The 24,755-nt window shown below is 38.2% G+C and overlaps 1 protein-coding gene across 4 annotated transcripts in view; it reads right to left on the bottom strand.

Moving 5' to 3' along the window:
- Positions 1-23,683, bottom strand: part of KLHL2 (kelch like family member 2) — a 55,093-nt gene extending 31,410 nt beyond the window's left edge. For 3 of the 4 annotated variants that reach the window (XM_010709467.3, XM_010709469.3, XM_031553006.1), the window contains exons 1-3: positions 23,540-23,683; positions 18,648-18,754; positions 13,989-14,110 (exon numbers count right to left, since the gene is read on the bottom strand). In XM_010709467.3, the coding sequence (XP_010707769.1) occupies positions 13,989-14,110; positions 18,648-18,754; positions 23,540-23,577 (267 nt within the window). In that variant the 5' untranslated portion in view covers positions 23,578-23,683. The remainder of the gene's footprint in view (positions 1-13,988; positions 14,111-18,647; positions 18,755-23,539) is intronic. The other variant, XM_010709470.3, reaches the window with a different exon arrangement.
- Positions 23,684-24,755: the final 1,072 nt, after the last annotated feature.

Below are 24,755 nucleotides of genomic sequence, written 5' to 3'. Positions count from 1 at the left end.
AAAAAAAAAAAAAAGAAGAGGAAGCCAAGGAGAAAGGAAAGTAAAATAGATGAACTTAACCCAGAAATGGACCAGCCATGCTCTCACCTAATTCAGAATGTAAACCTTACTTGGTAAGAAGACCTGTTGTGGAACACTGTCCATTCAATGGTAACCCAAGATCACATTCTGCATCCTAAGCAGCTCCTCATACGCAGCAGCAACAGATTCCATCCATTCACAGTCAAATGTTTAGGCACGCACAGGGGTGTTTTTGTGCACTCTTCTCTCTATGTATCTTCAGGAACTCATCTTTCAGCATAAACACATAGATCAATCTGAATGTAATACGCCCTCTTTATTTCCACGGAAACTCAGCTACAAAACTAAAGTAACACTACTTGATGGAGCACATTCTCAGCTACAAAACAGCATTTTTTCAACACAGTCACCACAATTAGCTAGGCATTTTCACCAGCAACAAACAAGAGCATGCATTCTTCTGACGTGGTAGGCCAACAAAATAAGACAGGAGGCATTATATGTGGTGCAGTCCTCATAAATAACTCATTCTTTTACCATTAAAAAGGGTAAGTGGGGTATTTGGAACAAATACAGTATTAGAGAAAAAACATCAAGTTGTCCTCTAGTTACTTCATAGTCAGTCTTAAAAAAAAAAGGCCTGAATTATCCACTTTTCTTAAATGATAGCTTTTCTACGCTTTTAACAGCTTTAAGTCATTCCCAGAATGTAGTCTTCCTGTCATATTTCAGTCTATCCAGTCTTACAGCTGGGAACAATGATTTATATAACGACATCCACAAGCTACTACATCGCTTTGTGCACTCCTCTTTTAAAATCACTATTTCTCAAAGAGCAGAAGTTTTTCCTAAAGTGACTCCAGTGTATTATTGTATTCCAGGAAAAGTTGTTAAAGTACAACACAGCAATACATTGGAGTATTTTAAATTTTTCTTTCTATGCACATAGGCACATAATGCATATATGCATTACATGCTCCAACATTTAATCCAGCCTGCCATCATGCTAGCCCAACATACTAGAAGGCAGTGAAATTTCCTATTTTTGTCTGTTCTTGACAAATACTTAAGCCAGTTTATCATCTACATTTTTCTCTACTTTTTCTAAATAATGATAAAAATCTATCCTTTATATTATTACAACCATTTTGTTATAGTGAAAACCAACACTGTCCTGTACAACACCCTGGTCACCAAACTGGAGAAAAATGGATTTGATGGATGGACCTTATAGCAGCCTTCCAGTACCTGAAAGGTCCTACAGGAAAGCTGGGGAGGGACTTTTTAGAAGGACAGATAGCAACAGGACAAGGGGAAATGGTTTTAGACTGGAAAAGGGATGATTTAAACTAGATATTAGGAAGAAATTCTTTACTGTGAGGGTGCTGAGACACTGGAACAGGTTGCCCAGTGAGGTTGTGGATGCCCCCTCCCTGAAGGCATTCGAGGCCAGGCTGGATGGAGCTGTGAGCAACCTGGTATAGTGGGAGGTGTCCCTGCCTATAGCAGGGGGTTGGAATTAGGTGCTCTTAAAGGGCCCTTCCAACCCAAACTATCCTATGATTCTAATTTATTCCTGTTTCTTCCTGTGCTCCCTAGGGATTTTTGATCTATTTATTGCTCATCACATGAGCAGTTTAAGAAGGACTACAACTAACTTGACTTTTAAAAGCCTTTGATACAGTTATTTCTGGACCACTCAAAGAACTATAGGAGAGTTTTAGGAGCAGTGCACAACTCAGAATTGTAATACATACATAGTTTGAAATTCACTCACATTACCTGACACTAACAACAACAACAAAAACTACCTCGTAGTCTCTTTATACTCAGAATTCACAAGTAGCATTGTACTATTTTATCAGAATCAGAACCGAAGCTGGAGTAAACAGCCAGCTAGAGAATGTAACACTTCTATACAATCTCAGCCACCTCATTTTAAAAATTTCTTCTCCTTAAGGGTATGCAAGATTTACTTTTAGGTACGTCTATAAAATCCTTTATGCCCTAGTGATCTAATGTTCTTATTTATTTGTTCCAGTAACTCATCTTCTGACCTCCCTCTCTTACTGTCCTTGATCTGTAAGAGCATGCACCTTGTAAAGTACTTCAGTATAAATGGGACTTAATTAGCTCTTGGCACCTTGCTCATGCATGGCTCTGGCAACCCACACGTTCTCTAAATCACTCATTAAAGAAACAATATGCAGGAAATGAACAGCTGTTATATTTAGAGCTGCAATGCTGAGTAAAAGTGTTTTATTCTTTTTATCATTTAAATTAAACATGCCTGTTTAAATCCCGCAGTGACTTCCCATTCACCTCCTACAGCAATCAGAATCACATGTTTATCAAAAACAGGAGCACAGATTAGTATCTCTTCCATAATATATTCCTGTCTCAACCCCACTTCTATCTCACCCCATCACCTCCTCCACGAGTTTCTGATTCATTCCTCGAATCTTACTTAGACCATTCTGGTGAAGTCAAGCTTCAAGCCTCGTCATATTCTCTACCCAGAATTTTCTGTTCCAAATAAGTAGAACCAAGTGTTTTGCACCCAGCCCTCAAAACATCTTCTGAAGTAACAACGAATTTGAGATATGCAAAATCTGTGATGCAGTCCGTAACAGTTTAGTCTCTCTCCAGAAGAAATTCTAGGTTCTCTGCCTCCCCCCTAACAGAAGCATTTGATAGTCCAAGATTCTTTTACGACCCTAGAAAATTTTAATTCAAGTCTTATGCCATATGATCCAAATTGAGGATACATCTTCATTTCTCATACTGTGTTTCAGTTCTGTTTTCCCTGACTTATTTCTCTTCAGCAGCTGCAAACTGTGATAATACAGCTCAAAAACCCATTCACCTTTCTCTTCATTCTTCCGAGGATCATGCCCTTCTGCCTGCCCGGTTTGGCTGGAAAACACCAGTCAAATATGAATCAAATGGAAGTGTGAACAGAAGGTCGAGGGAGGTGATTCTGCCCCCCTACTCTGCTCTCATGGGAGTCCACCTACAGTATTACGCCCAGTTTTAGGGCCCTCAACACAAGAGGACACGGAGCTGTTGGAGCAGGTCCAGAGGAGGGCCATGAAGATGATCAGAGGGCTGGAACACCTCTGCTATGGGAACAGGCTGAGAGAGCTGGAGGTCTTCAGTCTGGAGAAGAAAAGGCTTCAGAGGGACCTCGTAGAGGCTTGCCAGTACCTGAAAGGCCTACAAGAAAGCTGGGGAGAGACCTTTTACATGGGCAGGTAGCAACAGGATGAGTGGAAATGGCTTTAAACTGGAAGAGGGTAGATTTAGACTAGATATTAGGAAGAAAATATTTACTGTGAGTGTCGGGAGACACTGGAACAGGTTGCCCAGAGAAGTTGTGGATGCCCCCTCCCTGAAGGCATTCAAAGCCAGGCTGGATGGGGCTGAGAGCAACCTGGTGTAGTGGTAGGTGACCCTGCCTAAAGCAGGGGAGTTGGAACTAGGTCATCTTAAATGTCCCTTCCAACCCAAGCCATCCTAGGACTCCATAAAGCGTCACTTGAAGAACAGAGAAACAGCAGGACAGAAGATAAAAGCAGTCAGGAAACAACATTTGCCATATCTGTGTAACAATTGCTTTTCCTAGTTTCTCATACTCCTGCTATCATTTATTTCTGTCTTAACCAAAGCTAAAGCTGTCCAGACAGAGCAGTTGCCCATCCACAAATTTCTGTTGCACCCTAGCTCCTGGAACTTCACCCTGTCACCCTTAACTAACGCAACAAACAGAGGAGACACTAAAATACACAGATAGATCTGAAAGCAATACCTCTTATTTATTTCCATGGAAACAACATAAAAAGAGTATAATGCTATTTGATAGAGCAAATTCTCAGCTACAAAACATTATTTTTCATCACAGTCACTATCATTAGCTATGCATGTTCACCAGTGATGAACAAGAGCCTGCATGCTGCATTCATCAAAATCTGCACCAGCAGAGGTGACCCACTGCCATGGTCATCGCTAATTAAATGCATCACCCACTGCCTCACAGTGCTCACATCCACTATTTTGTCTCCATCAACATTCAGTAAGCATTGAGAATGTCAAGAAGTGCCACTTCTCTCGCATGGAGGAATTCTATTCCAGCATGCTGTTTATGTTTTCATGAGCACTGATTGTCTGCACTGACACGTGCATACATGTTGTATGTGTTTGTGTACATACCTACTGGAATCTTGCTACTGGCTGGGCCTCAGGGACTTGTAGCTGCAGCTGCCTTGAGTATCAGGATACTGCATTTGCAGGCCCCAAAGTACATAGCACACTTCTACTAAGAAGAATACTTCACCAAGTAAGAAAATGAAATGTCTTCATCAGGCACATTTGGTAGCCATATCAGCATGGAATATATTTTCAGCCAAACCAAACACTCCAGTTTTGCAGTGTTAGGAAAGAGAAGCATAGAAAAGACAGTGACAACATATAAACCACATCTATTTTGCATCACATAACAAGTGAACATTGTGCATGAGAAATGAGGTTTCTATTTTGCATATATGTAACAGCCAGTGCCATAGAAGATATACCATGGGGAAAAAAATGTACTAAAAAATACACAGCATTCAATATACATTTTAAAACTAACAGAACACAATATTAAGGCTCCCTAAAAAGCTCTCTGCTCAGCACTTTAGTCAGCAGAAGACCACAGTTCTTTTATGCAAAGCTTACTCATTCAAAACACAATTTAATGAAGCTTGTATTGGTAATAAAATACAGATGTAGAAAGATCACCCTTCCCTTTTCCCTTCATTCCTACATGCACTTTCCTGACATGCAGTCATGTATAAGCAAATAAAGAATGCACTGTAGGAATTTTTTTCACTGAAAAAATTAGATCATTTACTGTTGCCTGACACATGTTATAATGTGTACAGATCCAACTATTACAACACTGTGTCTGTCCTCCAGCTAAGGCACGCACTAGTTTCACCCTCACATTATTAAAACTCTCAAAGCCACTGTCACAGATTAAAAAAAAAAGGGGGGGAGGTCAAAAAAGGCAATCAGATGGTTGCATGAGGCACAGCATACAAAACACAGATAAATGGTACTCTACTAGTATGCTTTCAACACAAGACCAAGGTATTCAAAGAAATAGACTACAGAATTCTTTAGTCCAACATTAAATTATTGGCCATCAAAACTTAACGTTTGTATTAAAAGGCTTCGTAATGACACTCACATTGTGCTTGGATTTAAATACCTCTCTGCAGTGTCAGCAATCCCTTAACGTTATTAGAACTTTCCATGGCATTAAAGAGTAAAAGTGAAAGTTTGGATTACCATATAGACAGTGGTTTCAACCTGCATCAGGATTAACTGATTTTATAGTTCAGTTTTAATCACGAAGCCAGTAATTTAATGAAACATTTTAATGTGACAGACTTGGGTTACCATTTCATAAGCTGCAAGAATTTCCAGAATTTAGTAGCAATGCCATTGCAGCCATGATAGAGTTCAACAGAAAGACCAAAAGCTTGTTTAATTTTACAGCTCTAAAAGATAATCCTATAAAGGAATTTCATCTCCTCCTAAAGCTTTAATAATACCTGTGTTAAGGAAATAAAATCACCAGCCACTAATAGCTGCTGAAACTCAATAGCTCTATTATATAAAACATTTTAAAAGAAAAACACTTTCAGGAATTAGTGCAATTGCCTGAAATCAGGAAAAAAAATCATTTATGGACACAAAGCTCTAGGTCTCCATGACAGCAGTGTAAAAAATAACAGGAAGCCGAAACATGATGAGGAACAGCATAAAAATATGGTTTCTAGGTTTCAAGATCAAACCACGTCCAGCAAACACCCACTGGTGGAGGCTATGGAACATGAGGGAACTGAACATCATGACAAGCTCTCTAACTTCTCCAGAACTAAGCAGAATATCCATTCTCACATCCAGGTTCAATAGATAGCACCTTACCATTCTTATAAAGCACTGTGGGGATGTGGGGTTTCAAAATTTTGCAGAAATTAGCACACAAGAGATTGTTAAAAGAATAATAGAGATGTAATACCAATTAAAAAGTTGAAAGAATCAGCCCAGATATCCTTACAGTTTCTTCTTAACATCTTAACGTATCATTAAGTCAAAGAATATCCTGAGTTGGAAGAGACCCATATGGATCACCAAGTCCAACTCCTGGACCTTCAGCTTTTCCTTTCCTTTGTTCCAAAAAGGTTCTACCAATGGCAAGGCCTGGGAACTTCGTGAAAGGAGCAAGCAGGAAAGCTGTGTGAGTCTGCATTCTAGGACATGCCTTGGTGCTATTATGACAGAGGAGAAATGTTTTCTCTTGACATTCCTGAATTTAAGTAATAACACAGTGTTAATTGCACATTTTTGACAACAGCTTTTCATCTAAAGAAGTAATGCAATTAACAATTCAGTTTAGTCTTCCAGAGCATTGACTGCTTCAGTCTGATGAGATATGATATATCTGTACCTCATTCCTGAAAGTCATGCTGTGACAAATTATCTGCTACCTACAGGAATGCACAGAAGTAATAAAAGAGCTTACGTGTTATGGTTTAATACCTAGCCCTTCGTATGGCAGCTAAAAAAAAATCCCAGGTATATTCTTGCTGCAGGAGCAGGATGATTATCACATCCTTAACAGATCAGATATTGAAACAAGATTTCATTTGTGCCCATTTGAGGCATGACAACACAGAGACTGTTTCTGTTTGAGTGGTGCTGAGAAGTCACACAGGATGACAGTTTAACATTTCGTGTTATTTAGCCTTATATGGAAAGAAAAACCATTTTGAGAAACAGCATCAATTGTCATCACCCAAATCTGTTCAAAACGTTAAGCTTATAGCTTAACATTCAATATCAGTTCAGAAAAATAAAACTATATGAACAGCTTGAAAGATAGTTGTACAGTTTTAATGAACATTTGGCCTAGCAGTTTGTCTAGAAAAACATAGGTTGCATCAGGCTACTTAGCAGAGAGTTACTGGCAAATTAGATTTAACTCAAGAAATACAGCTTCACAGATTTCAGCTCAAAAGATGCTTCAAAATCCTTATTGACTTCACATTGAAGTTAGAGCTATTTTTATTATTAAAAACTAAAAATCTACTGCAAACTATTGACAAGGAAATCAGTACAACATTGTTCCGCTCTTTTTTCATTGTTTTGAGCCAGCATAAGGAACAGCTCAAGTAAACACATTCACTGCATAAAACAACTTCTGGAAGGAAAAAAAGTATTCAATAGTGCTAGCATTTTCTGACCTAACCTAAAACTACATTTTTCTTGACAACCATGCCAAGTTTAACAAGAAGTCTCCTAAGAAAAGCCCTCTGGCCCAGAATGAAGATGCTTACATAGCCCAGGATTTCATTTCCCAACAGCTGCAGCTAAACAGTGAGAGTAAAAGGCCATGAACCTGGCCATGCTCTGCTCTTAGCACAAGTCAAGCAAGTGGTCGTGTATTTCTGGAAAGACTCTGAAAGCTAAATCAAGACAAAAAAGGTTTTAAAGAGTGGCTGTCCTGGTGCTCTGGGAACACATAACGAGAGCTATTGTGAAGAACTGTGGGGAAAACCAGCCCTGGCTTAAAAATATATTTAATAACTCAAAACTTGTATTCAATTGATAAATATCATAGCAAGGAATTAAGTGGGAAGTGCAAGCAAAGTCTGAACAGCAGACTGGCTTGGGTTGAAAGGGACATTAAAGATCATCTAGTTTCAACCTCTCTGCCACAGGGCAGAGTAGCCAAGAATAATTTCAAAATACTGTCACCAAGCAATTGTGGTCAGTGAACAGAAGCAAAATGAGGTAAACAAAAAGCCTTTATCATACCAATAACAGCCTGCAAACTTAAGGGATGCCAGATTTAACCTGTAGTACAGCAGTAACAGTCCTAACAATTTACATGGATCTGCTTTTAGGCAGGAACACTGCTACTGCTATCCATATTGTCTCAGCACTTGCACTGTCTAGTGTATGATATCCTATTTGAAAACTATTCTGACATTACAGTTAATTCAAGATAATTTTATCTCCAGAGGCACTCCATTTCAACAGAGTGCATAACAGGGTAGGTGTTGAACCTGTGTTAATTACCTCTTGGTCTTGGTGTATTGGCAATGACAAATAGGGATGTAATGGCCTACATTCAGCCTACCTAGCTCTACCTTTTTCCAATGTAATGCTTTTATTTCAGTTGTTTCCCTTTCCCTGATAATCAAAAGCTCCTCAAAGAAGAGGTGGCTAGAGGAGCACATCAGCAAATGCATCAAGATCAAACTCATTCCCTTGCTGTAGTTCTCAGGTTCCTAAATCAAGTGTAGCACTTCTTTTCCAGGCATATCTATAATTGGCTCTCTAGTGGAGAAAAGCCCAGATCCTGTGGAAGAACTTTCAGCCTTCCTTTGACTCAAAGCAATTTTATATATATATATATAACGATAAATTTAAATTAGAACCTTGCTTACAGTAAGATTCAATGAAACCTTCACAGCATTCAGTTCAGTTGAACAAATATTCCTTTCATCTCTCTTATCCCCTTACAAAGCAGAAGGCATACTTCCAGAATACAGAATTCACATCTCCATTCAAGCATTTACATGAATTCTCTCCTCTGTGATACCCAATCATGAGTTTGTATAGGACAAGCAGTCTTTAGTTCAAAAAAGGAGTTTACCCCATCTAGACTGGAAAACATATGCGTTCACAAGGAAAACCAAATACAACCTTTTGAAAAGTAATGGATATCTTTTCATCCAATAAGAGAAACAGAATCACAGATTGGCCAAGGTTGGAAGGGACCTCAAGGATCACGAATCTCCAATCCCCTGCCATATGCAGGGCCACCAACCTCCACATTTCATAGCAGCCCAGGCTGCCCAGGGCCCCATCCAGCCTGGCCTTGAACACCTCCAGGGATGGATGGGGCATCCACAGCCTCTCTGATCAGCCTGTTCCAACACCTCACCACTCTCTCTGTAAAGAACTTAGGAGATGCTCTGTAGCATTTACAGTGTATAATTTAATGGCAGGCTTCAGAAATTCTCAAAAAACATTCAGAGTTTGGTATTTAAAACAAATTCAGTTTCAAGAAACATGCAGCATGTGTCTTATGCTCTTCATACATCATACTGCTGCTAAGATACATGAAGACTGGTAGTTTAATCACCAATTTGTATAAACAAAATATCTCATTTGAAGATAAAACTTGGTTAAGTATCAAAATATTCCCAAAAGTATTCTGGCTCCAAGCTCATACATAATGACAGTACTGCTCTGTAATGCAAGCTATAGTAATTTGATCATTAAGTGCTCACGCAAATTAATGTGAGTCTTATAGACAGGCTCATACCAAGTTATCTCATATTTTCTTCAAGCTAAAAAGCACAAACAGTTGTCACTGTTCAACTGATAAGCAGTAATTGGTTGAGGTGGTAATCCCATTACCATTAAGTGGCCCAGAGAAGCTGTGGATGCAGCATCCCTGGAGGCATTCAAGGCCAAGTTGTGTGAGGCCCTGGGCAGCCTAATCCAGTGAGTGTCACACTGTGGGGGGATGGAAACCTATGGGCTTTAACACCCCTTCCTACTCAAGACATCCTGTGATTCTATGATCCTGAACCACATTCTTAACTGAAATCCAATAAACAGTTGTATTTGTCCCTTAGTGGAAATGGTACCAAAGGAGGGAATCTGAAACCATCACAATTTTGTTACCAACTCGGCCATTCTGGTAATGCACCAGTTTCAAAAGGAACTGTTAGCCCTTAGACAGTGATATTTTATACATCCAACCCACACAAAACTGTAGGTGATATATCAGAAACAGACCACTTCTAAATATAACTATTTATTCCAAGCATTTTGATCCTGAGTTTACCGGAATGTTCGGCAGAAGAACGAATAAGGAACATGCTGCACAGAATTTTATTTTTGCCTTTAAATTAGTACCCAGAAAAGATCATGCATGACAAAAGTAGTCTTGTCCTTACAGCACCTTAAGCATGCTGGCAACTCTCATCATCATGCCCTAGAACACAATCCAAATGGAAGCACGCACTATATTTCAGATGGCAATCTGTGCCTGAATAGTTAAGAGTTATAAAGGAAGCATGCATCTGTACTGTATGTTTATTTATTATTGTATAAACATTGCCACTGAATAATTTCAGAAAACGAGGACAAGAAATGGTACTTCTTAAAAAGTCATATTCAGAATTTGGGATTTTTTGTTGGTTGTACATAACAAAATCCTTCAAAGAGAAGAATATGCCAAGAAAGAGCTTTGGAAAAATACTAGGATTTGTGATTTTCCCTTTTGCTATCTTTCATGCTTGCTTCTTGTTCAAAAGTAAGGCAGTATGTTTACTGATAGGCCCAAAGTGAAGCTGAGTGTAAGCTTTTCCCCAGGCAGCAAGAAAACAAGTTAAAAATAACATCTCAGAAAAACACATAAAGGAAAGCACTGATTTTTTTTTAGCTCAGTTCAGTGATCTGGTTTATAATATAGTTCAAAAAACTGTTTTATCATCACATGTATAGGAACAGACAGTCGTAGCACAGAACCAGAAAGGGACCCAACTAATGCCCAGAACTTTATACCACATGTACTACAACCACATTCTACACGCCCCATATCAGACTGACCTCTAAAGCTGATACCAAAGCCACAGACTGTGAATGCAGGAATTTCTTCTCATGCTCCTGCTCTGATGTATTCATACTCAGTAGAGGCCCTAGGTGGAAGGCTGACTAAATACATGCTAAAATGCATACGCACAGTGTGGGAGAGTTATTCAAGCAGGAGCTTCTTATAGTGACTGACTCTCCCACATGGTGTACTGCATGTAGTTAATATCTATATGGGAGCTGAAAAAAACTCCTGTGTGAGAAAATTGATTAGCCTTCTGAAAACATTAACTTCTATGGTCCCTGCTTAAAACGTGAAAATGTGATATAGGATTGTCTGACAGCTGATTTCTGGAGGAAAAAAGTATAAAAGGAAAAATAGAGTTAGTACAGAAAATCATCACAATGTGTAAAAAAGACAGGAACGACATTATTGCGTTAAGCAAAGTGAGTGCCATTAGGAAATAATGATAAAATAACTTAAAATGAAGAACCAATACTGGGAGAAAAAATAATGAACGTGTATGCATCTTTTTCATACACCAGCTGTCTAACTGTTGGGAGGGGTGGGGGAGAACCTACTGACACAGAACTGCAAACTGCTGAAAAGAACAAATGCTCTCTTTTATGCTTAACTAATGTAGTGATAACAAGCAGTGCTGAGGGCCCCTTCCAGTTTTGATAGTTGGATGCATTGAATGAATGTGTTTTTCTCCTCAGTCATTGATTATACTGGACTTTTCTTGGTCTCCCATGCTGAGAAACATACAAACGATAACACAACAGTGGGAAACAAGAATGTTTCTTGCTTAGAACTTCAGAAGGCACTTTAATAGAGTAGCCCCCTGTTCATGCCTATATCAAGTAAGATATTAATGAAAGAAGCTCAGTTACTTGCCTGTTGAGGACTAGTGAGCTTGCCTACACAGCTGAGTATTCATTTGTAATTAGTTTTCATAAATATACAACACAGCTATTTTATCACTAAAGACTGCTTAGCAATTCTGCATTACTTAAATGTGAAGCATTCTTGCCTTTTTTGAGCATCACGCATTAGAAATGAATTCAATACCAATTCTTACTATGTATGATGAGAAAAGAAAGAATAACACACTTGAAATTCCATGAAGGATATCAGAATAAGAACTTTAAGCAGCCACCTCCAAGCTGAAGCTCCACTTAAGCTGCATTAGCTTGAATACAAAAAAGTTAGAGACATGGCATCTTATGTTTTCATGGATCTGTATTGAGAAACCATGAATTCTGAACCTTTACAATATTTCACAATACTTTTTAGCCATATTTATTTCCATTACAGATAGGAAATGTAACATGTTTATCAAGAGGACATAGCTTTAAGTGAGGCCTGAGAGTCTACACTAGAATTGTAAGTTTTCAGATTTTTATACTTTTTCCACTTCAGTTTTCAAATTTAAAGGAAGTCTTGCATCAGTGTGTCAGGCTTTATCTGTAGTGTTTGGCTCTCCTGTAATTCAAATAAAAAATAAATAGTACAATCTAGCACTAATAAAGATGAAGATAGCAAAAGAATAACCTTAATATTAATTAGCAGTCCTATTATAAGTATATTCACCAACAACATTAAAGCACAATTATATTACAATAAATCCTTAAGAGCTTGACTGTCTTCCCAATATTTAACTACCCATAAACTTGTAACATTCCTCACCACACCACATTATTTGTTTTACTAAGCACAACATTATTACACGCATCTTCAGGCAGTCAGGACATCAGGAGCTATGAAAACAAAGGCCGTATCAGATTTGGGAGGTTTAAACCTGGAGAGCACAAGAACCTTTTATGAGTTTTGTACAAGGAAAAATAGAACAGCACCCTTCTCTTCCCATGAACAGATAAGAACCAGTATTGGCAACATCAGATTAAAATGCACCCTCCTAGGTAATACACCTACAGCCAAAATGCAATAGGCTGCCTCTTAAATCCAGTCTGACATGCTTCAGCAGTACCAGATTATGGTCGTTAAGGTGTGTAAGCAAGATGGAATATCCTGCTTCAAAGATGAAAAGCCAGCATGACCAAGCCAGAAGAGATCAACTAGGGAGTATCTGACACTGTTGGATTTTGCCCAAGGCCTGCTACAGCAAAACAGATTTGTACAACCACCAGATTGGCAAAATACAGCATAAATTCAGACAGGTTGCTCTACATACATCCGTCAATGAACATAAAGTAAATAACTCCTTCAGAAGATAACAATAATTCAATCTTGCAGAATCAAAAGACTTATGGCATGATTTAAAATGAGCTTAGTAGTAGAATATTTCAGGTTGGTAGTATGAAATCTCATTGCTAGGCTTTCAATCAAGCATAAAAAATACCAATGATTCCATCTGATTCAGCAGCTAATAAGAAAGCTTTTAATCTCAACCTAATGCCCACTAAAAGCTGTTAATTTCAGAATGCACAATTGCAACAGAAGTTCTCAGTGCCAAATAGAGCAACATTATTTGTGTCCTGCAAGAGCAACAAAACAACTGCTAGCAATCTAGCATAAAGCAAAAACAGAAACAAGGGCATAGAAGCTGGAAGGAAAAGACAATTAAATATAACAACTGTTATGCAACTACTTTTTAACTTACCAAAAATCTATGCCGAATCTCAGAAGACAGTGGAAGTAAATTCTACCCTGTCCTCATAAGCTCTATTTTCTTAAGCTTATGTTTGCTCTATTCCAACTGAAGTTTTAGCTTTTGGCACAGCTGACTAGAAAAACTGATCAGCTCTGCTTGTGTAGGACGGGCAAAAGCCTTCATGCTAGATATTAGCTGATTTAAAAAGCAGAACAAGCTAAAAATTCTTGCATGACTGGCCACAGAGTAGATACAGAGACTGAGCAGGAGAAAATAATTTATTCTGAAGGATAGAAAAAAAATTTGACAAATAGAACACTAACTGGAAGACATGGTATACATTTATGAGCAAATCTACTTTTGTTTATGTAAATTACACTGAAGTATCAGAAAGGGGGTGGTACAGAGGTGGCTGACAGCATTAATTTTTAGGCTGAGTAGATCATCTATTTTACTGTATTACATAAGGTTGGGTTCCAAAGCATGTTAAAGTCAACACACTTCATTTACTTCAGTCTTGCAACGTGACCCAGAATTTAAATGGTTTGATTGCTTGCTTTGGAAGCACAGGGTCTGAAAAACTTCCAGTTTGCAGATGACATTTCCCTTGCCAGAGCTGAACCATACCGACAAATTAAATGACTCTGTGGATGACATCCCTTCTGTTGCAGAAGTTATCCTTGGTCTTACCTGCACATTTTCTTCTGTAACTTGAATTTCAGCAGTGTAAATATAATCAATAAGTATCCTTAGGGTCCAGCCATCAACTTCCTTTATTCGAATTCTCTTTGCTCGGCTTTCACTCATCTCACCTACAAACATATTTTGATCATTAAGTACGTTAGGTAAAGATACAGGACAAATTCAACAGTTTAATAGTAATTACTCCTGACAACAGCAGAAATTTTTGTGTATGATCAGTTGTAGTAATAAAGCCATTTCAATAAGAATTCAATTGCTTTCCTTCCTCCCTCCCTCAAAGAGAAAGGAAGATTTTGTTGTTCCCCTCACGTGAATGCTACACAAGTTAGTGCTTTTACTGCAGATGATCCATTTTCACCCATTTACAACATCAGTAAAACATTACCATTATACCTAAATAAGACTATTCAAATGCATACAAAAATGTTTTGCTAGCAAACCAACCCAGCACATACTCTTGATTTTTTTTAACTTCTTAATCTAAGGAACAAGCCAAATGCAGTCTAGAGTCACTGAATTTTAAAAAAGAAAAGAAAATCTATCCCCACAGAAGGCTTAGCATACGTATTTCTTTGCTTGCCTGCTTATTATTCCCTTCACAATTTCACTTCTGCTTCAGCTCTTACAGTTAAAACTCGAACTAAGATAAAATGGTAAGCATGAAAAAACTTGTTGGACCTCATCTTGTGGAGGCTGACACATTGGCCATGTGCCACAACTGATCTTCATAGAAAGTCCTGCAAAATAGCTCCCACTTCCTAATATCTGATAGAATCATAGAATCTTTCAAGTCTGAAGGGACTCTAAAAGGTCATCTAGTCCAACTCTCCTGCAATGAACAGGGACACCTAAAGCTAGATAATGTTCTAAATGCAATATTATGTTTGTACTTGAAATCATTGTCTAAAGATAAATTTTGAAGAAAAGACTACAAGCTTCTCCACAGTGACCAACCACACATCTGGACATCTGAGACCTGTAACTCTTTTCACACAGAAATGTGAAATGTGAAGTACACTGGTTATAGACATAAAACTTTCACCTTGGAAAAGTACATCACGATCTCTGGATACATACATCCGTTATTCTTCTATATCAGATATATTATTTCTTCCCCTAAGCATCCAGAGAAAAGGGTATTGAGAGGTAGGAAATTTAATCCACACAGTAATAAAAGTAGACAGGACATAGAAGTGAACCAGTAGATGTTTAACATGGCTGTTATCTCCTTACTGAAGTACACACATTTTTGTTGCTTGTTATCCTGTGGTCTTCTAGGAACAACAACAAACAGTGCACCCAGCTCATCACTGAGAATTTTATTACTGTTATTAATACCTTTATTTTTATTTTTTTTAAGCTGAACACTAAGGAATGCATTTTAAAGTCAACTCTTTAGTTGATAGGAAGCATACAAGACCACTTATAGAAATGTATTTCTGCTTAATGGCAGCACTTAACGTTAGAGTTCTGGAAAGCACTGGTGAGGAACCACATGAAAGAGCAAAATTCAGCTCCCATAGAACTTCTTTTTCTGCTGCTCTTCTGAAACACTTCTGTACACCTGTGAAAGATCACTGCAGTGTATTCTTTGCAGAGTCCTGTATTTGAAGTTTAAGCTACTTTTTTGACACAGATTAAACCTATTGATCTTCAGAGCATGCAAGCAGCAAGACATTTATTATGCAAGCTGCTGTGGAGGTGGTCCTTTGGGAAAACTGTATGTAGGCGAGCAGAGTTTGATATTCTGCAAGCATATTAGTTTTGTTTTCAGATTTTGTGTCAAGGCTTCTAAAGCCATGGATAGGCATCTTCTCTATTTAACTACAGAGTTCAGCATCCATGGAGGTGGAAAAAATATTCTTTCATGCTAGAAGGACATGCAGTGTTCCTATGATGCTGGATCAGTCCTCTCGTGATCCAGACTTTAACACGTCATATGCAGATAACCACTGAACCACTTGCTCAGCATTCTTAGTTTAGAATGCAACCTTCTGAAGAGCTCATGTCATGGGCAGCTGCACCACAACAGAGTTGTCAATGACACAGAAAGGGAAATATTGGGCTGATCCATCCTCCTAAATAGGAGCAGCAGAGCAAAAACGGAGCTGAAGTTATCCAAAGGCCATCTAAAAAGCTAATATTATACAGTAACATAAGGAAGGTGTGTGTTTGCTTGCTTTGCTGTTTTTTTGTTGTTGTTGTTTGTTTGTTTATTTGTTTGTTTTCTCAATAGAATTTTACAAATGGAGAATGGAAGAAAGCAGGTTATTGCCTAAGGGTAAATGTTGTGGCAGAACAGAAAGAAATGCAGGTCACCCTTGTGTCAAGTCAGACTATAAGGCCACTAAAGTGCTCCTTCACTGATGTTTTATAATCTTTTCCTCTAACCATTTAAGCATATTTAATTTAGGATTACAACCAATATTTCTGAAGAATTCACAGAAAAAAATATTCCTTGTAACACAGTCCAGAACATTTAATCTTTATTCCCCTCTGGTCTTACTTACAAGATTATTGTTACTAACTTATTAAGTTGTGTAACTTTAAAAGACAGTAACTCTTTCTTTATGGGTATTTAATAAGACTACTATTGCCATTGCAAGCACAAACTGGAAGGAAACAAGAGTCAGAAGTTTTGATTGCAGCTAATGCTGTACCATGTCCTGCATGGCTGTGATTATCTAATGGCTCAGAAAATGATGTCAGCAACCTGCAAACATGTGCCTAGAGTGAAGCTTCTAGTTTCTAGTCAAGAGCAGGTAACCCTGTAGCTGTTTAAACTATCAAACTTATTTGAACTTGCAGATTCCTGGATTAGAATACAATCCCCCCTGAGAAGTATCAACTCCAGGATTCACAGAGATAATTATCATGAACTCTGGGATTATTTCTGTGGAAAATAGCTAAAACACACTGAACACACACTTGGTCTTTGTTAAACACAGCATATAATAGTAATATAAAATCCACTAATAAATTTTGAAGCCCAATCTGATTTCTATTTAAATTCCCATCAATTTGGTTCACCAACTACACAAACACTGCCACAAATGCATGGGTTAAAGAGTTCTCGCTCTTTCCTCAGATGAGTGCTCCCAGCTCCCACATCACAGGGGGTCAATGGAGACCTACCTTTGAAAACATAAAACAAGCAAAACTTCTCAAGAGGGAACAAAGGAAGGGAAGAATTGAGGTTTCAGTGATTTCCTTCAGAGAGCCATTGCATTTGCACTCCTTAAGGGGAATAAGCTTCTCTACAGAAAGGGCAGTCAGTGGCAAGCAAAAGTGCCTTAACCAGGCTTTTGCATGCCACAGAAAAGATAATACAGAACCACACCCTGAATAAAGAGTATTTTTGATGTGAGAGTCAGTAAAAAATAATCTTTAGCACACAACTGATTTCTTCATTATTGAGGTGATGAACTACAGAAACAGTTGTTTAAATTTTCCTCTTCAGAGAAGGTACAAAAGTTAAGAAGGGATGTGCGTCAGTCACCTGGAATGTTTTTAACAACCACAGATGCAAATCTGAATTACTTGAAGAATTGTTATTTAAATGGAAACTCTTTAAAGCATTTGTTTCTGTCAGTAGTGACTCCTCTTTTAGCTTTGATTATATCACAGCATATGTGCATAATATCAAGATTGTACTGAACTACAGACTTCTTTAGTTTCATTGAAGTGCTTGCTAAAAATCACCTGCTTCGCAGTACACAACAGTATGTCAAATTATATCATTCTTCCAGCTGCATGCAATAAGAATTATTAAAAGTTCATTTTGCTTGCATACTGGCATGCCGAGAGTCATATATTTTTTTTTTCCTACTTTTGAGCCTGAAGTAAAACACTATAGAGAATTTTCTTAATTTCAAGCAGTCAACATTAAGAACCAAACCAGCACAAGATTTTAAAAGGAACAGATAAAACTTCAGAAATTAATTTTAACATGCATTTAATAACATTCTCACTTTGACACCGAATTCCACATTTCAGTGTCATTTATAACCATCATGAAATTAAACCCACAGTACAGCAATTCAGCTGTAGGGTATTATGAATCTGACTAAGCCTTGCAAGCCTTCTGGCATTCCTGGAGCAACTTGGCCAGGACGGAGCAAGCAGAGGCAGAATCAAGCCTGCTCCAAAAAGTTGTGGCAATGATGCAGAGCACATCTGTCAAAAAGAATTATCCTGAGAGTACTGAAACATGCACTGCAGCTACAGGCTGCCAAAGTCTCAGAAAGCTTTCATATCTATTAACAGCCTAGAACATACAGGAGCTGAAGAATGCAGCAGTAGTTGTTAAAGGACATAATTTAACTTCAGAATTCACATGAAAGTTATTTTAACCATACTTTGTACAAGTAAGATTATTGCAGCTTTCAGAAGTGTAACCACTCTACTATTCCCAGCTTACTTAGCATGTAAATTACGTTAAATAATGAATACTTTAAAAAAGTATTTGCAATGCTAGCAGATTAAATTGCCAGTATGTCCTCAGATTGCAAGCAAATTCATCTTTAAAAGCTCCTGCTGTCTTACCTAAAAATTTAAATGAGATCCTAAAAAGCAGAGGTCATACAATGCTGTGAATTACACGGTTGGATTGGATTAGAACATAACAAATACTGAAACATTTGGTACCTGTAAACATGGCATGGAAGTAGGGGCTGCAGGCGGCTAGCACAACTCTGTGCGCTGCGATTTCCATGTCCTCAGCCACTATCGTCACATCACACAGCAAGTTTTGACTAGTTAGAAAAGTCAGAGAAAGTCATTTCACATATGTGAACCACAGCAGAACAGTGTAAAATAACATATCATTTCTCCTTCCGTGCCCTCAAAACAGGCAGGCTTACAAGGTTGATAAAGCACTGTTTTTAAACGTGCTACAAAATGGCACGGTGTTACTCAGAAGGGATGCAGGGGGTGCTTGGGTATACACAACTTTCCAAAAGTCAAACAACTGAACTGTGATTTCTTCCTGCACTGAAGAACAGAAATTGACATCAGCCCAATTTTAAAACCTTCTCACTGGAAGGCTGGGCTTCTTCAAATACCTGCAATGAAATAAAAAACTAAAAAAAATTGAGTTAAGAAATAAGACTTTACAGAAAATGCAGAATCCAAAAATTCAGTTGTGGTGCTTATGTCACATTTCACTGGAAACTCATAACTTAATTGTTAAAAAAGTCATTAATTATATTTTCTGCTTTCCAAGCATTTATCATATAAACAGTAGCAATTGTTTTTTTCCACTCAAGCTAGTTTACAATTTACTGCATTTGTCTTGCTCAACTTTTTATCTTCATTACATCCATCTGCATTCTCAACCTTTGCAATTTCCTCCCTCTTCTACTGCAATAACACAGTATCTCTTTAGAGCCATCAAGGCACAAATGTTTCCAACACAGTTTACAGCTATTAGATATACTGCTTCTAGTTACATCCACCACAAAGCATACTCTTTATAATTTAATTTTCCACGATAGAAAGAAAGGAAAACCAAAAGCCTACATTCTCCCAGCATCTATGTAGCCAAAGTCACAGACATCTTTTTCTTTCCTTCCTATTTTAGCAGTCTCTCTGTAGAAGTAGCATATAAATGACATAATGCAGAGCCAGGGTAACACATAACAAGGGATGAGGGAGACAGTATGCCTTAACAGCATGTATTGCTTAAGGAAAGAGCTACAGCTGTGTGTCAATCCAGTTGCCCTTATTCTCAGCATATTTGAAGTACATGTTTTTGTTTTCTGGTTTTTTCTTGTTTTTTTTTTAAACCACCTTTCCAGAACACATATGATAATTAGAAGGCAAGCCTTCTGACAGTCCCCAGAATAGGGTCACAAAGATGATCAGAGAGCTAGAACACCTCACCTACAAAGGAAGGTTGAGGAAGCTGAGTTTGTTCAGCCTGGGGCAGAGAAGGTTCTGGGAAAACCTCATTGTGGCCTTTGCTGCAGGAGGACTAAAAGAAAGCTGGAGAGTGACTCGTTACCAGGGAGCATAGAGCTAGGACAAGGGGAACAAGGAGGGTAACAGCTTTAAACTAAAAGAGGGGAGATTTAGACTAGGAAGGAGTTTTTAGGAGAACTTAGGAGGAAATTTTTTACTCAGAGGGTGGTGAGTGTTGGCACAGCTGCCCAGAGAAGCTGTGGATGCCCCATCCCTGGAGGTATTAAAGCCCAGGCTGGATGGGGCCCTGGGCAGCCTGATCTGGTGGGTGGCAGCCCTGGCCATGCAGGGAGGTTGGATTTAGATGATCTTTAAGGATCCCTTCCAACAAAACCATTCCATGTTTCTTTGATAATCTGCAACTACAACACAAAGCAGCAACAAAGATTCAGGTAAGCAGTTGCATTTCTGCTCTTACAGAGAGTGGGAGCTGTCAGCTAAACTGCTCAGATATTCACCTTGGTCTCAAGAAAATACTGAAACTGCTCAGCCTCTGCAATCATGCAATTTCTTTGACCAGAGCCTCAAGAAAGCAAGCCTTGTGGAGGCCGCACACCAAAAATCTTGGCAGCCACAACTAAACTTTGTGGTCACACTGCAACCCCAGCACTAGATTTTTTTCCCCTTTCAGCTCAAAATCTATAGCAACTACCTAAATCTCTTCAGTGCGTGTAACGCTGTAAGGTGATGGAAAATACAGTGATAACAGTGGGTGGCAAAGTCTTTGGCTGCAGCAAATGAGGATGAGCCCAAACACAGCAGTCACAGACAGAGAAATGAAGGAAAAAACTGCTTACCTTTGGAAGGCCTCAGGTAGGCAGGGATTTCCAGCAAGATAACCTTGCCTTCACTGCCAACCCTTAAATGAGGTCTGGGAAGGGGTGGATCCTGGCTCCAATCTTCCAGTCACTCAGTGCACTGCATGCACCTGAGCTGGCCCTGCCTGCCCTCCAGGTGCTCCATCACTGGTTCAGATTTAGCACTCCCACTACAGTGTGCAATATGGCTATTATTTTAAAAAGCCGTGTAATATGAAGTAATCCAGACCAGACCACAGCCAGATTAAGCAGAGAATTATGAGAAGCTTCAGAACAATCGTTAAATTTATCATACAAAAACTGACACAACCACAAGACTAAGAAAAAAAAAAAAGTTACCAGTCACCACCACCAATTGCCCAGCTTTCTCAGACACTTCTGTTTAAATCTGCCAACAGTAACAAAAGGTTTTACTCTCAGCTGAACAGAAATATCAAAGCTATCCAAGCCAGAAGCAACAGAATTACGTCAACACAAAATTCCAGCTGATTAACTACACAGCACTACATTGACTAGCAACTTAGTGTAGTCCCAATACTTGTATTGTGGTCCCAATCTCTTGCCCGGAACTGCATTAGGCAGCCATGCCTTTTGCTTCTATAAACTGACAAGTTTGTCAACTATTAGACAAAGAAACAAGCTTACCAACAGGACACTCCTCACAAGCACCCTGTGGCTCCCACAGCAACTCAGCACATTCCACTCACTAACTTACTTTAGAAAATTTTGCTTTCTGAAGCAATGTTATAATAATCTTCTAATATGGAATGACTGAACAAACAGAGCCATGGCGGTATGCCATCTTCATGGATGAAAGGAGAAAATAAGAGATGGAAAAAAAAGTAAGTATAGATTTATGAATAACTACTGTTTACCAACGTTTATATAGGGTTTATATAGAGGAAGGTCATTACCCATATCTTTAAAATATCTTGAAAGAGTCTTGTCTGTAAGAATGGGAATTTTTAAAAATATAGCTAAGGTCAGATTCCACTGTGATAAAAGCAAATTAAAGTAAGAGCAAAGATAGGCACTACAGTTAAATTATTTTTGTGTCAAGAACTAATTAGCTATCCTAATGATCTGACTCACTGCTGAGGTGACAGTGAGTAATGAAATGACAAAAATTACCAAGGACAATATTACCCATGTTTGTCAAAATGTGAAGGTTCAAAAACCCTCTTAGGAACTAACAGAACCAGGCAACTGATGGTAGCCAAAGATGTAATACTACTTCACGGACACGAGCATTCTAAACACAACACATTTTAGACACTTCAGCAGACAATTTCTTCACTTCTCTTCCTGGAAAGCGTTCCTCTGGCAACACTACCTTGTGCTATACTAATAAAAAAAATCTGAGATAGAAACCACTTTAAGTAGTCAACAAAATCAAACATTTTTACTTGATTAATGCCAGATCTTCATTTAGAGTAAGAAAGTCTGAAACATATCTACATACCTACGGTTTTATTATTTCAAATTGAAACAAATGCAAAAATTAATGTTCCTAATCTTATCAGCATTTTAAAAGGTGTACTTGGCTTAAACGGTAAACTTTGCTGCAACAACCTTATTAAATAAGAAATAAAATTGAGGTTTGCACAGCAATGTTTCTGTTCAAACTTCAACTATTTATAAATGTAAGAAAATTGTTCAAACTGCTTCTACAGCAATCCAAATTTGAGTAACCATGGAAACGAAAGTATATTCTGAAAATAATCCATGGTCTTCAACAATGCATTCTGCTGGTAGACCATGTATGTTTTACTTGCAACACAAGGCTCCTTACTACTGAAACTGCTGTATTGTAAGATTCATCTTGGGAAACTGGTCTTCATCTAAATTCCTATATTATCATATACCTTATACTTATAACCAGTATCAGTTGCTGTTGTTTTTATAAGGTAAAGCTTCTCCCAGCTTTTAATCAAAATAACAATGGGCTACAGGATTTTTACACGCTCCAGTATCACCTATGCTGCAGAAACATTTTATTTAATTTCTCTATTGTTGCTGTTAGCTATAAAGCTGAATTACTGTCAGTGATAGTTGAGAGTCCTAATTACCAGAGCTCAGTTGTGAGATCTAATTACCAGCTGTCACACATTTCAACACCATCTCACCTCCTCACATGCAGAAAATAAATCAATATGGTGCTAAGAGCAGCATTAGCACCAGTCCTCCAGCTTTGCTGAAACTGATGGTAGTATCACTCAAGATCTTACAAAACTTTACCTAAACACCCTTCAATATTTGATTTGGGAGTTCATAAATTGCTCCCAGTGGGTGTGCAAAAGATACCTAAGAAAAGAAAGAATAATATCAGTTGGTTTTACATTTGTTAGACTGGGACCTATGTCTCCAGCTGACAACAGTATCATTTTTCCAGCTTGCAGACCTCTACAAAAATCAACAGCAGATATATCAAGAGCTTCAGCCTCAATTAGAAAGTCACTTTTAATCTACACAGGATCAACATAAAAGACAGGATCCATAGTGTCTCATTAAATACACCCTCTATGCATTTTTCAAGCTCAGAAACATAGTTGCAATTAACTTAGGAAGAACAGAAACATAGCGCACCCATCACAACTATGATCACTTGACTATTATTCAGCTGTCACTTCACTGTATATATAATCTTTCTCATCAGCTACACTTCAGGAATTCTATGTTCCATTTTTAGAACTTCATAAATGTAATTGAAACTAATCCTGTTTTACAGACTCCAGGCAGGTGTATACAGTGAATTAATACCTTCTTAACTCATTCATAACTTTAAAAGCTTTCTTCATGTGCCACGGATTCACTGTAACAGGACAGTGAATTTCAGTGTTATCATCTTTCAAATCCAAAGGCTTCTGATGGCAAAGCTTGGTGCATCTGGAAAAAAAAAAAGTTAAGATTTTTAAAAAAAGTTTTTAAAAAGTGAAAAGGTTAATATTCCTACTCCCTCAGGCTATCACTCTGTTTTCCCCACCTTTGTCCTTGGGAGAGTGTGAATGGGACCTGCGCTTCAGTTTATTCTTTACTCCAGACAATTTTGCTTTTTCCTATACCGACAGTATAGGATAGAAAGGGAAATAGGTAAGATTCTCTATCTAGTAATAAGCTAGTGACTAACACTAGTAAGGTTTACAGAAGCATTCAGGGCTAACAATAAGCTCCACTGTAGAAAACACAAACAAATGCCCTAGAATACTTCCAATACATTCTGAAACAAGGATAGAAGCAGGGGTCCAGTAACTTCTAGTCTACCACCAGTATAGATTGGCAGAACACAATCCATCAGTTTGGTCCACTTGCAAAAACAGAGCTGAGCTCTGTGTGGCCACTGGAACCTTGCTTACTGTTTCACACAGCTTCTAGGTCATCTCCTCTGACAGGAAGGCTGCATGATGACTGCTTTATTTCTTTAGGCTTGAATGGTTTTGCTTACCCATTCATTGTACCGAAAAGCAAAAGTGACCAATCTCTTAGTTCTTCTTACATCCAGAGACAGTACCAAAATTGCAAGAGGAAAAACCAAACAGCTAAATCACTATTCTACCTACAATTAACTGTTAATGTAAGAGATAGCTAAGCTCTAGATACTAAGTTCCATAGGAAAACAATTCTGTTGAACTGTCCAAATGGCAAACGCATTTTTCAATCCAAGTCAATGAGTTTGGTGTTTACAATCACAATGCAAATTACCTCATTAACCTACTTAGAAAATACTTAGCATCGATAACACGTCCACCTGTACTACCATAACTTTATTCCAGACTGGAAATAAGCAAAATACATTTGGCCACTACAGTCAGTAGTGGTGGGCAACCAACCCTGGTGCATCAGGGGTCTGATTTCAGATAAAAACTTGACTTACCTGCTTTGAGTAAGAATCAAACTTAGCATATGCATTGACACCCAGAATTCCAACCCCCCCCTTATCACAGAATCATTTGATTTGGAAGAGATCTTTAAAGGTCAT

Source organism: Meleagris gallopavo, chromosome 4 (genome assembly GCF_000146605.3).
Source record: "Meleagris gallopavo isolate NT-WF06-2002-E0010 breed Aviagen turkey brand Nicholas breeding stock chromosome 4, Turkey_5.1, whole genome shotgun sequence".
In the NCBI taxonomy this organism is placed as follows: Eukaryota; Metazoa; Chordata; class Aves; order Galliformes; family Phasianidae; genus Meleagris; species Meleagris gallopavo.
This window is presented reverse-complemented; position numbering and strand designations above follow the sequence as displayed.